This window comes from Phoca vitulina, unplaced genomic scaffold (genome assembly GCF_004348235.1).
Source record: "Phoca vitulina isolate PV1807 unplaced genomic scaffold, GSC_HSeal_1.0 scaffold3, whole genome shotgun sequence".
In the NCBI taxonomy this organism is placed as follows: domain Eukaryota; kingdom Metazoa; phylum Chordata; class Mammalia; order Carnivora; family Phocidae; genus Phoca; species Phoca vitulina.
The window spans coordinates 84,966,773-84,978,835 of NW_022589706.1; the positions used below are offsets into that span (position 1 = coordinate 84,966,773).

The 12,063-nt window shown below is 41.7% G+C and overlaps 1 protein-coding gene across 4 annotated transcripts in view; it reads right to left on the minus strand.

Moving 5' to 3' along the window:
• Positions 1-8,729: 8,729 nt before the first annotated feature.
• ELOVL6 (ELOVL fatty acid elongase 6) overlaps positions 8,730-12,063 on the minus strand; it is a 148,997-nt gene continuing 145,663 nt past the window's right edge. For all 4 annotated transcript variants that reach the window (XM_032401010.1, XM_032401009.1, XM_032401011.1 and 1 more), the window contains exon 5: positions 8,730-11,202. In XM_032401010.1, the coding sequence (XP_032256901.1) occupies positions 10,778-11,202 (425 nt within the window). In that variant the 3' untranslated portion in view covers positions 8,730-10,777. The remainder of the gene's footprint in view (positions 11,203-12,063) is intronic.

A 12,063-nucleotide genomic window follows, 5' to 3' on the forward strand; every position in this document is an offset into this window, starting at 1 on the left:
CCAAAATTCTAGACGAGGAGAACCCTTTTTAGTGGCATTATGCCTCAATTAAATGAGGTTTATAGAATTCCCATAGTTAAAGCAAAATCTATAACCTAAACTTCAAAATGCAGTTAATCTAGTTGGAATGGACAGACAAGCAAATGGGTTTCGTTCCTCAGCTCAAGTGCAGCTTGTGACGATTCAGTTTTCCTCACATCTCACTAAAGACGTTTCCAAATAAAAGGTTTGTTTGTGAGCTTAAAGGTAAGTGAGTAGGTCTACACTGACCGATGCTTAGTGATTAATATTTCATTCACTACTTTTGAATGACAAGTACATATTATTCAACTTAGCAATTTAAATGTTTTAGGGTATTTTGAATACAGTAGTCATTTGGGAATTGTCTATGTTCCTGGAGTCAAGTTTCTTTTGCTAGAAAACCTCCTAACAAGAGACATGTTCCTGACAGACTCGCCCATTAGAACCAAAAAACAAAAAGGCCATTCTATTTTATTTTATTATTATTATTTTTTAAAGATTTTATTTATTTGACAGAGAGAGACACAGCAGGAGAGGGAACACAAGCAGGGAGAGTGGGAGAGGGAGAGGGAGAGGCAGGCTTCCCGCAGAGCAGGGAGCCCGATGCGGGGCTCGATCCCAGGACCCAGGGATCATGACCTGAGCCGAAGGCAGACGCTTAACCATCTGAGCCACCCAGGCACCCCAAGGCCATTCTATTTTAATTCCGATGTTTAAATTTAGATGTTTGTGTTGTATTAATAGTCCTGGCAATTTCAAAATGTATTACGCCAAAAAATGATATTTAAGCTATGAAGTGCAGGGGCTCACTTCTATCTCCGTAAGAATTTCTTTTTTTATTACAATATTCATGCAAGAAGTAGGCCTTTGGTGAAAAATGATCTCTTAGGACAGGTTACAGTAATATTTGGGCCCAAACAGTGGATGCTTAGGTAAAAGATATTTTCCCCTCAAGGGTTTTCGCTAATCATGAATGAATATAAACAAACAAACAAAAATGTTAGAAAGAACTTTACATTTGCCGTAATGTAAATGAATTGTTTGCCTTGCATCTCATTCTCTATTAGCCGAAAGAGATACTTTCTTTGTTTATAGAATGTTTTCTAATAATAATACAATGAGTGGGGCACCTGGCTGGCTCAGTTGGAAGAGCGTGCGACTCTTGATCTCGGGGTCATGAGTTCGAGCCCCGCACTGGGTGTAGAGATTACTTAAATAAATAATTAAAAAAAATAATAAGACAATGAAGTTCTATAGGTGAATGTCTCATGGTGAAGAATAAAGAGAGGCTCATGTGTAGATCACCCAGAAAAGAGAAAGTAAAAATAACATTAGCAGTAGTGGTAATATTAGCTAACATTTACTGAGTATTTACTTTGTCCCAAGGACTGAGTTTGTGCTTTGCAAGGATTATCTCATTTAATCCTCCTGATAACTCTGTGCAGTACGTGCCATTTTATGCACTGTACCCAGATGAGGAAATGAGGTACAGAATTGCCAAATTACTGCTCCCACGCAGATGGCAGAGCAAGGCAATTAGATTCCAGAGCCTATGTTCTGAAGTCCTAGACAAGAATTTTTCCGAATCACAAATGCTATATTACACGAGATTTTAAATTTTCCATTAGAATGAGCAAATATGAAGTAAATAAGCAAATAATCCAAGAGCTGAAAATACAGTTCGGCCTGTTCATAAGTATACGATGATGAAGTACGAGGACTTTCCCAATTTTTGTGAACACACACATTTACACACATACACACTAAACACACAGTGTGAGCTCTAAAATGGCACAGGTTACATCCATGACTACATGCTGACATTTATTCATCTTTTCAAAAAATAGTTAGCTCTCTCCCAGGCCCTGGCATTGCTAGGGAGAACAGGCAAACTTATTCCTGTCCTACAGAGCTTGCAATCTATTGAAGAAGGCTATTAAATAGTCCACAGATAACTAATCATTTCATTACTGTGGTGATAAGCCCCACCAAGTAGAAAAGCACAGAGCTGTGAGAAGAAAATGCAAGAACCCTAACCCGTACTCTGAGGCAGAGGAAATGGGCTTGTGGGAAGGCCGTGAGTCAGGAATAAACATAGCAATTCTAAGAAATTATCATGACTTTCTGCAGTTTGCCCGTTTAATTCAAAAGCCAATTTTTGCTAGAAAGAAAAAGACTTGTTTTAAATATGTTTGCATTTGTGTGGGCGGCAAAGGTGCCGGGGGTGAATTTAAGTAAGTCACAGAACTGCCTCTACCTGTGGTCGGGGCAGGCAATAGGGAGTCTGCAGGAGAGCTGGGGAGGCTTCTGGAAAAGGAACTCTACCTGTGTCCTCTGCTAAGCTTGGATATGCCTGGGCAAGTCTGGGAGCAGATGTGGTCACAGGGATCCATTTACAGCGGGGCTATGAACTGTCCAGGGATGGTACTTGACCAAGTGGGAAAGGAACTAGGTTCATTGAGCTCAAACCAGGAAGAGGCTTTGCCCATGTGGAGGAGGAGGAAAGAGACATGCTGATGGCTGTTCCCACAGTTTGTCTCCTGGAGGTATGTCTGGCTCCTGAGTAGAGAAGGAGGCCAGGTTTCCCACACAGAATATGTGACCAAGTGGAAAAAGGCATCTTGCCGCAGAGGAGAGCAGAGGGCGCTGTGCAGAAAGCAAGATTTCCGGGCCCAGTGGAGAGCTGCAGTAGCAGCTGGGCCCGGTGGAAATGGGAGGGAGGGAAGGAGGTGAGGTGGGGGTGATGGCGTAACAGAATCGCCTGACAGAGGCTGTGAGACTCCTCTTGGCGATTTCCAGACTTAGATGCTGGGGACTTGGCAGGAAGTCAGAGGTCCTGCCTCAGTGGGAGCTACAAACTGGTAAATGATTTGTATCTACTGGCTGGTGGGTCCAAGGGAAATTCAAGTTACATGTAAATGAACAAATGAGTTGGCATGGCTGCCTAAGTCCGTTTGGAAACTCAGTACGTTTATTTATGTTGTATTGATTTGATTCTTCTAAGACTCAGTTGAAATTAGAACGGCTTCTCATGTGGAGACAAAGTGCTCGTTTTGCAAAAATGCTCTGGAATTTTACAGTAATTCACATGTTAACTATGAGCCGTGGAGGACGCAGGAAGCTTGAACACTGTTTGCTTTCTCTTTGTAGGGAGATATTGGCTGCCTTAGGAAACACCCATCAGAGTTTTCATAAATAAAACATAGCAGAGCAACACCCAGGGGGGCAGTTTTTCCCTCTAGAATGAAAGGAATTAGTGTAGTCGATAGAAAACGAGGCTGTGTATGGAAGCACAGAGTGTAGCGCAGGGTTTGCACCCTGCGGGTCTGAAAAGACCAAAGATTGAAGAATCCAGTAGTGAGATTGAAGTGGTAGTCGTGGGGAGGGGGGTCTGGGGGGGCTGTCACCTGTGTTTAACCCTTAGGCTGCAACGTTGTTTTCACGTGGGTAGGTGTATAATCTTTTCCGTATAAATACATATCCTATAATGCATATATAAATAAGGTGAAACACCTTCAATTATTACGACATGAACGACGAAAAGCAGAAGAAAATGTAAACGATTGCAGCATAAAATGAGGTAGTGAATTAGATAATAGTCTCTTTGCATCAGTAGGATCTGATAGTTTCCTGACCCAGAGCTTCTCATCTTGCCAGGAGTCCTTTATTAGTGAGTGACATGATGTTTCAGGACAGCATGGACGGAGGCAGAGAGCACAAGCAATTCTGTATGTGTATGAGTATCCAGCTGTGTGTGTTTGCGGGGGGCCGTCATGTGGCCCATCCCATCCCCCCACTATGGCCATCCCGGCAATCACCACGACTTCTCGGCAGGCCTCCCTATAGACTCAGGAGAGGTGTTTGGCACTAACTAAGATCCTGCCCCAGATCTACCAGAACTTGAGATTAATCAGCTATAGACTGACCAGTAGGGAGCTCTTTTAGTTATTTTAACTGTCCTGACCATTGATTTAGGGCATTCATGGGCTCCAATTAATTTCATTCATTTTGAAAAAGCAAAAAATAGCCAAGAGTGTTCATGTTGCTGAAATATTGGTATTCTGATCTCATTCTTAGGTTTTCATTTCTAGGAAGCCTGCTGTAGTAAATTTCTTGGTTTTGAAATTACATAAGTGCAGCCTTTTTGTTAGCTAGACAGTGATATAAAATGTTTGTATGTTTTAATGCTTGCTTTATTAATTTCTGGAGTTTGCATTGTATCAGACTGTGTTTTTATCAGAAGTTACATGATGGTACAGTCATTTGTAGTGGGTTTCTGAGAGCGCTATCAAAACCAGAAACACCCCCTAGGTTTGCCCTTCCCTCCCTCCCTCCCTCGTTCCTTCCTTCCTTCCTTCCTTCCTCTCTTTCTCTTTCTGTCTTTTTAGTGAAGTTAATGAAAATACTTTGTGTGTAGCATGGGGTTCCCCCCCACTTTGTCCTGAGTTAAGAACATACATTAAATAGTTTATAAAAAGAATAGAAATTTCCATCTTTATTTATTCTGAGATGATGGGAAAAGAGGCATGTTCATAGTAATTTGGCTATGGAAAACATCCCCAAATGACAGGTTCTTGGTTTTGAATATATATGCTGCAGGGACATTTCTGTTGTACACATTATATAGATGTCCCCCCCCCCAACCACAAAGAATGCCGTAAGACATTTAACCTAAAGTGTATACGCAAGAACATATGAGAGCACCAGAAGTTGAAGGTCAAATTTTAGGATCAGGGAGTGGATGAGCGGGGGACTACCCTTGCTAATAGCCCACAGGTGTGCAGGTAATGTGCCTTCCTAGGAAGGAGGTGCTGTGCTTTTGAAATATTTTCCCCAACATACATTTTGCCCTGAAACCGTTTGTCCAATGACATGGCAAGTTGCCTCCTAGTTCAGTGCTGAGTATTGGAATTTAATTCATTCACACTCTACTTCTTTCAAAAGATTCGAATGGCAACAATGAAATTGAAGTTAAGATTATGTGAAAATTCTAGGGGCGCCTGGGTGGCTCAGTTGGTTAAGCGACTGCCTTTGGCTCTGGTCATGATCCCAGGGTCCTGGGATCGAGCCCCGCATCAGGCTCCCTGCTCCTCAGGGAGCCTGCTTCTCCTGGAGCCTGCTTCTCTCTCTCCCTCTGCCTGCCACTCCACCTGCTTGTGCTCTCTCTCTCTGTGTCTCTCTCTCTGTGTCAAATAAATAAATAAAATCTTAAAAAAAAAAAAAGATTATGTGAAAATTCTATTCCTTCTACTTCTGTGACATTGGATCTAGCAGGAAAATTTTTCTTATCTGTAAAATGGGGGATCCAACTTGGACTGTCTGCCCTGTGAAGACTGCTGTGGTGAGCTAGTAGGTCTGGAAAGTGCATAAATTGTTATGTGTTATATCCGTGAAACACCACTGAAGGGCTAGGCCCCTTGTGGGATTTTGGCCAGTGGTATTTGGGGACTACATCATTGTTGAGCTCTACTCAAGAACTGGAGTGACTCACTACGTTCCCTGAGCACATCGGTGTTAAGTGCGGAATGACCTTTCTGAGACTTTTGAGTGCCCAGGATGCCCCCTTGGAACTGCCCAGAACAAGAGATCAAAGAAACTGCAAACATTGTTTGGTTTTAAATCAAAAGTTATGATTTTATTTTTAATTTTAATATACCAAGAAAAAATATTTCTTTGAATGTCGTGAAAGGAGCACTTGAAAATAACAATTCCAACATTGCTGTGATTTGCTCTATGAGGCTTATATGGGTGAACTTCTATCTGAATATGGGCTCTGGGGCCCTGAAGAGGCTGAAGCTCCCAGTGGTTTTCAAGTTAGCAGCAAGCAACCTCCTGCCCGAATGTGCCCAGACAGTCAGACCTGTCTGAAACCGACATGCCTGGGGAGCACTGTTAGGCTACTTCTGGAGAGTTCTTGATTTCTGCCCACTGAGAGAAGTTTCAAGTGCTGCCAAGCGTTGGGAAAGTACAGTGTTTAAACACCAACAGGTGTCAGGACCCCGCAATGCTAGCCTAAATGGGTTGCAGTTATGGCTTGACCCTGATGTATGGGACCAGTTTCTTTAATCTAACCAGTTACTTCAGGAAAAGTTGACTACGACATAGTTTCGGGTTTGGATTTCCACTGAAGTGTATCTGACTGCAAGACTTTTGTCTGCCCAACATAAAATCAAAATGCCTTTATTAAGACCTTCCCAAACCCACACATGGGGGTGCTCCCAATGTCTCTCTTTCAGTGTTAGAACAACTTCTGTTCCACTTTTTTCTAAGTGTAATTCAGGAGGAAGGGAAGCCTGGAGATTATCTTTCCTCCTTCTGTGAGTCCTGAATTTTCAAAGTATCTGAGGATGAGGAAAGTAACGGGATGACTCAACAGGCTTGCGAAGATTCTTTGATGCCCTGCGCAGGTGTTCTTAACTGGTTTCTTTAGCTATGGGTTCCGCCACATGGTTGGAGGAGGTTTATAATGGGATTCTGTCACAAGTGGCATTCAAAAAAAAAAAAGAAGCTCTAACTGCACTGACACTTGTTTTACTTAAGTATTGGGGACCAGCAGACAGGGTCTGCTGGTTCATTGGAAAACCGGGACCTTCGTACTGATTGTTGGCACAAAAGAGTGTAAGGTTGCGTTATTAGCTCTCATTTCAGTGTGTATATGCTACAAGCCAAACCCTGTGAGGCATTCTTAGCAAAATCTCTTCTTGAGGATAAAGAGTCTGAGGCACAAAGAGTCAGACCTTGCCTATGAGACAGAGAACAACTTAAGAAAGCTACAGGGGACAGGGATTCACAGCATGAACATAGGCTCTACCATCCTGAATTGATAGCAAAATATTATTGGAAACAAAGACTGGAATGTCAGAAAGTTCTGGGCTTTCCTCATGAAATTTTCACTCAGTTACACTCTTGGGGATGGAAACTTGTTCAGGGAAATAAGTGTATGGGAGAGACAGGCATGGGCCATCCACATATAACTCAAAGTGCTGAGCTCTGGGAGGCAAAAATCTCCTGGATCTTCTCTATTAACAGCTCTCTTGAATCAGCACATGGCCAGTCCAACAACTCGGAGGAAAAAAAAAAGCCCCCAGAATGTGCTGGAGCTGACAGTTGTACGACACGTAGTCTCTGAGGGGAGGCTGTTTTATCAGGATAAAGAAAAGATATAACCTGAGCATGCTGTCTCTCCCAGGTAATTTAGCAGTCTGGGATTGAGGCCAGACTTCTGGAGCATTCTACTCAGTGTAGTTGACTCCAGGTGCATTATTTCTTTGATGTGACAGGTTTTATCATAAAGACACCACATCTGATTTAAAAAAAAAAAAAAATCTGTAGATCTCTTTCCCAGAAGTGTTCTTCTATTCAGTTCTGCAAAACCCCTCCTCACATGAAGTTTCTGACTCAGGCCTGAGCTACATTAGTAGAGAGGTGGGGAAGTGAGAGGGACCCAATCAATCCTTTCTTTCCCCTTAAGCAACATATATGTATGTATTATCCCTACCCCGCCCCTCCAATTGTTATAGTAGAGTGTGAGTAGAAGGGTGAGAGTAAATCACCTGGAATAATAACCTCAATACATGATTTTAATTCAGTACTTTGGCCTGGCATGGATTTAAATAACATAGTGCTTCCTCTTTTCTCATTAGCAAAACTAGAAGACCCAGATAAAACCTCCTGTTCTATGAATAGAGCATTTTTCATTAGAATGTTTTTCATTGCAAACTCATAGACTTGGGTTGATACTCAGACTGAGGGCATCAAATTACATGCACTTAGATATGAAATGAAGGATGTTTGTTTTTTCAATCCAGAAACGTTTTCACCATAATGGGATTGGAATGCAGTAGAAAATCTCCAATAGAAAGATAATCTATTGCAGCATAGTGGGGCAGTTCTGAAAACTTGCCTGCCCCAAGTTTTTCTGGAATGTTAACTGACAGTAGGATTATCTGTGTAGCAGTCAATTCTCTGGTAGGATTCAGATTTGCCATGGGCTAGTGGTCCAGCCTCTTATCTTGATACAATTAAGCAGTTAAACTGAGATGTTAAAAACTCTGTATTGAACCTCTAATACCAGAATTTTTTTTTTGTTTTTCTTTCTTCCCATGAGAAATGTCGGAAAAGCCTTTAGATTTATTTAGCCAATTTACAAACTATTTATTAGACATTCAACCTGTAAAAAAAATTCTAAGTTATCTCACAAGTGAACACAAGTATGAAATTGTACCAAGATCAAAGTGCTTTGGAAGCATCATTTAAGTCTATTTAAGGTCTATGCTCATTTCCTTATTCTAACCTGCATTAAAGGACCAATGATTAATCAATGGATTCAATAATTAAATCAACCAGATAAGCTCGAACTGGTCCTTCAATTAAGCTCAAGTCAGCTATTTGGCCTTTTTCTCATGTGACTTATTCTGCTCATTTTCTTTTATAAGAAAAAAAGCTTATTGCACAGTATCATATCTTTTCAAAGCTCAAAAGAACATTATTTGCAGCCTAAGAACCTCGTAGTTGTTATAGCAGGACCTATCCTTTTAGCTCACGTCAGTTTCCACCCTAAGAATCACAACAGATCCCTCCATCAGTTGTTTCTCGTCTAAGAACCAATGTCAAGACATCGTAGACTGCCCACGATAATTTAATACAGATGTAACAGCTTCCCTCCCTGCATAGCCCAGCGCCCCCCCCCCCCCCCCCCCCCGCCCCGGGTCTAGCGGTCATGACCTGGTTTGCATGGATTCTTTGTTCATTGTTCAAACCCTTCACACAGAATGGGATAAAACTTTATTCTTTCAAATTCCACACATAAACAAGATGCTGAGAAAGCCCTTGTCATCTCTGACAGAAGCAGAGCAGCTCTGTTTCATGAATGACAGCACAATTAAAGCTAAAATAATATAAAAATAATCTGAAAAATCCCTTTTACTGTATACTCTCAAAGAAAGCAAAAGATAAACAACAGTTTTCTTTTTCTGCTAGCCAGAAAAACGGGTTCCTGTTCATCTGGGCTTTGAAGTTGAGTGTACCGCACATGTGTGTGCACGAATGTGTGGTGATGCGTGTATCAGCTATATGAAGTGTAGCTGCTAATCGTGCCATCTGGTTTGTCTAATCATGAAGCTACTTAACCGATTAGAGTACTAGCATATCACATTGAACGATTTTATATAATTGCTTCTTTGAAATACTAGGAATGTTGACACATTGATTTGGCTTGTAAAGGACTGAAGTATTACAGATAATATTATATTATCTAGCTTTCATTTCTTTCTCTCTCTCTCTTTTTGTAGAGAATATGGCTCTTAATAAGCTGATTTTCTGAGTTCCAGAGCAGAAGTCCTTTTTAAAAAAATTTCTGAAGCTGACTTGAAGCAGGAAGAAGGTCTTCTGATTTGGCCAAAAATATGACGAGTATTTTATATCATTGAAAACTTGAAGGATAAGTGTATCGGGGGCCCTTTGTTGTCAGCTGTTCCAGCCAAACTTGCCATGAAGGGTTTGTTGAAGTATCTCCACTTGACCAGCAGAGGGCACTTTACACACCTCCGCGTCGCTCGGGGAGCAGACGCAGATGATGCGGAAACACAGTGTTCACCCAATATCAGGAAGAGCCCTGCAGATTTCTTTGTGAAATTCACAAAAATATAGAAAATATGGACCGTACAACAGGGTTTCATTTGGAAAGCCATGAGTGCGTGTGTGAAGTCAAATAGAGTGGGGGTATACCGAGTGTGTCTGTTGGATGGATCCTGGGCTCCCATCTTTCCCCACTGTCCTTTTCCCAGCTCAAGAATGGTACGGGGCTGACCCTTTTTAGAGGTGGTACAGAATCCATTTTCAAATCATTTGGTAGAGTTTTAACTTTGCTATTCGGTATTTACTCTTCCGTTCAAAAGCCTGGGGCCCCTGAACCAAGGATAATCCTTGAGAGCTCATTTCAGAGTGGAAATTACAGTGAAACCATCAGAAGTGCTCTGAGGTGGAGCTGCCCCGTTAGGAACTGGTCTGCACTGTTTCCATCCTCCCAGGAAGAACCTTGGAAAAATATTGTGCCCCGTTTGGTTCTGGCAAAGTCACTAGCCCCAGACTGGGCTAGGAAGGGAAAAACACCAGTCCTTCTCTTAGTTGAAATACAATTGTTTACATCGTTTTCACGAGAGGTGATTAAGACATCTTTTCTCACGGGGGCTACAGCTACTGGCCTTTCTTAAGAAGGCTTTAATTTTTGCAAAAGCATTATTGTCCTAGATATACACCCTGTGTCTCTTCCATTTTGTATCTATTCTATTGTGTGTCCAAAAAGATTAGAAAGGATTGTGTGTGTATGTGCTCGCACAGTTTCTTAAGTAAACTTCTTTCATTCTTAGAGAAATATAACACTTAGTAAATACTTTTTTTTTCCATATAGTGTTAATAGCCTTTGTTGACCTTCTATTTCTCTCTCTCTCTCTCTCTCTCCGTGCCTCTGGCTCACTTTTGTTCTCATTTGCCCTAGAGCTGACAGTTAAGGAGGGAATGGGGTTTCCAGCAGCAGTCCTTTGAGATGGAGGTGCACTCAGTGAGTCCTCACCCAAAAAGGATCATAAACTTACTGGGTTGAGTCAACCTTATTATCCCTAAGCTGCCTTGGGTTTTGTGTTTGCTCATGTGTTTTGTTTTGTTTTAGCTGCACCATATGTGATTCCTTGTGCCATTTTCTTTTGTCTATTGTTTTTCTTGATGACCCTGAGCTATGGCTTCCTCCTCAGTTCCAACACTATTCAGCCTTCGTTGTTTTCCTCATCTTGCCGATGTAGGCCTCAAAGAAGAAGTGGCAGAAGAGCACAAGGTAGCTGAGGTACATGAGTGAGGACCAGAAGATGTTCTGAAAGTGAGAGTGACACTGGTCATGCTGCATCCAGTAGAAGACCAGGTAGTTAATGACACAGCCCATCAGCATCTGAGTGATCTGGGACAAGGTGATGAACATGGCAAACTTCCGGGAAACCCGGAAACCTGCCGCTCGCAAGGCATAGTAAGAGTACATCACGGCGTGCACGCTATAGTTCATGGTCATGAACCAACCACCCCCGGCTACCATGTCCTTGTAGGAGTACCAAGAGTACAGCAGCACAGTGATGTGGTGGTACCAGTGCAGGAAGATCAGCTTTTGCTTCCTCAGAATAATGAATATTGTATCTCCTGAAAGACAGAGAAGGAAAAAAAAACCTACATGAGCCCCTCGACCGTGATGTAACGATAATCCATATTTTCCCAAGAAGGCACATAGCTTCAACTCCTACTTGGAGAGTGAGATGGACTGGGTTAGAATCCTGGACGGATATTTACTAGCTCCGTGAGCTTGGGCAAGTTACTTATCCTCACTATTTTCCAGTTTCTGTAAAATGGGGATAGTAATGGGGATAACAGCAGTAGCTTGGGATTGTCTGAGGGCTTAATAAGATAATCAGTGTGCCCTCCTGGCACATGGAGAACATGCAATAAATGTCACTTTTAGAAGGCTGTTATACACAAAATCTTACCAATTTTCGATCTAGAAGGGACATGAGCAATCACGTTACCCAATTTCTAACTCGACCGTACATTTTAGGAAATATTATCTGGAAAAGTCAAGTGACTTCTCTCAGATCATTTGTCAATAGAGAGAAACAGATTAGAATTCAAGTGCCCAGCAAAACGTTCGTAGGCCTCTCTGGAGTACGAAGACCATTTTTCTTTGGTATATGGCGAAAGCTACTCCTAAAAAAAACCTATCTTTGTGAGCTCCCTGTAAAAGGTGAAGCCTTGACAGACATTTGGTAGTCAGAGGAGTAAAATTGAAACAAAGGCAAAAACAGAAAAAAAGAGAAGAAAAGTCACCTTCTACCATATTTGCTGAACACGGTAACCTGAATATTTTATACCAATGAATCGAGTGATAAGAACAGAGAATGACACACATTTTTACGGAGTTAACTTTGAGAAAGCTTTCCACAATCTATTACTAAGAGTATCCTTTTGAAGAAAAAGACCACTATCCCTAAGGTAGGAAAATTTATGTTA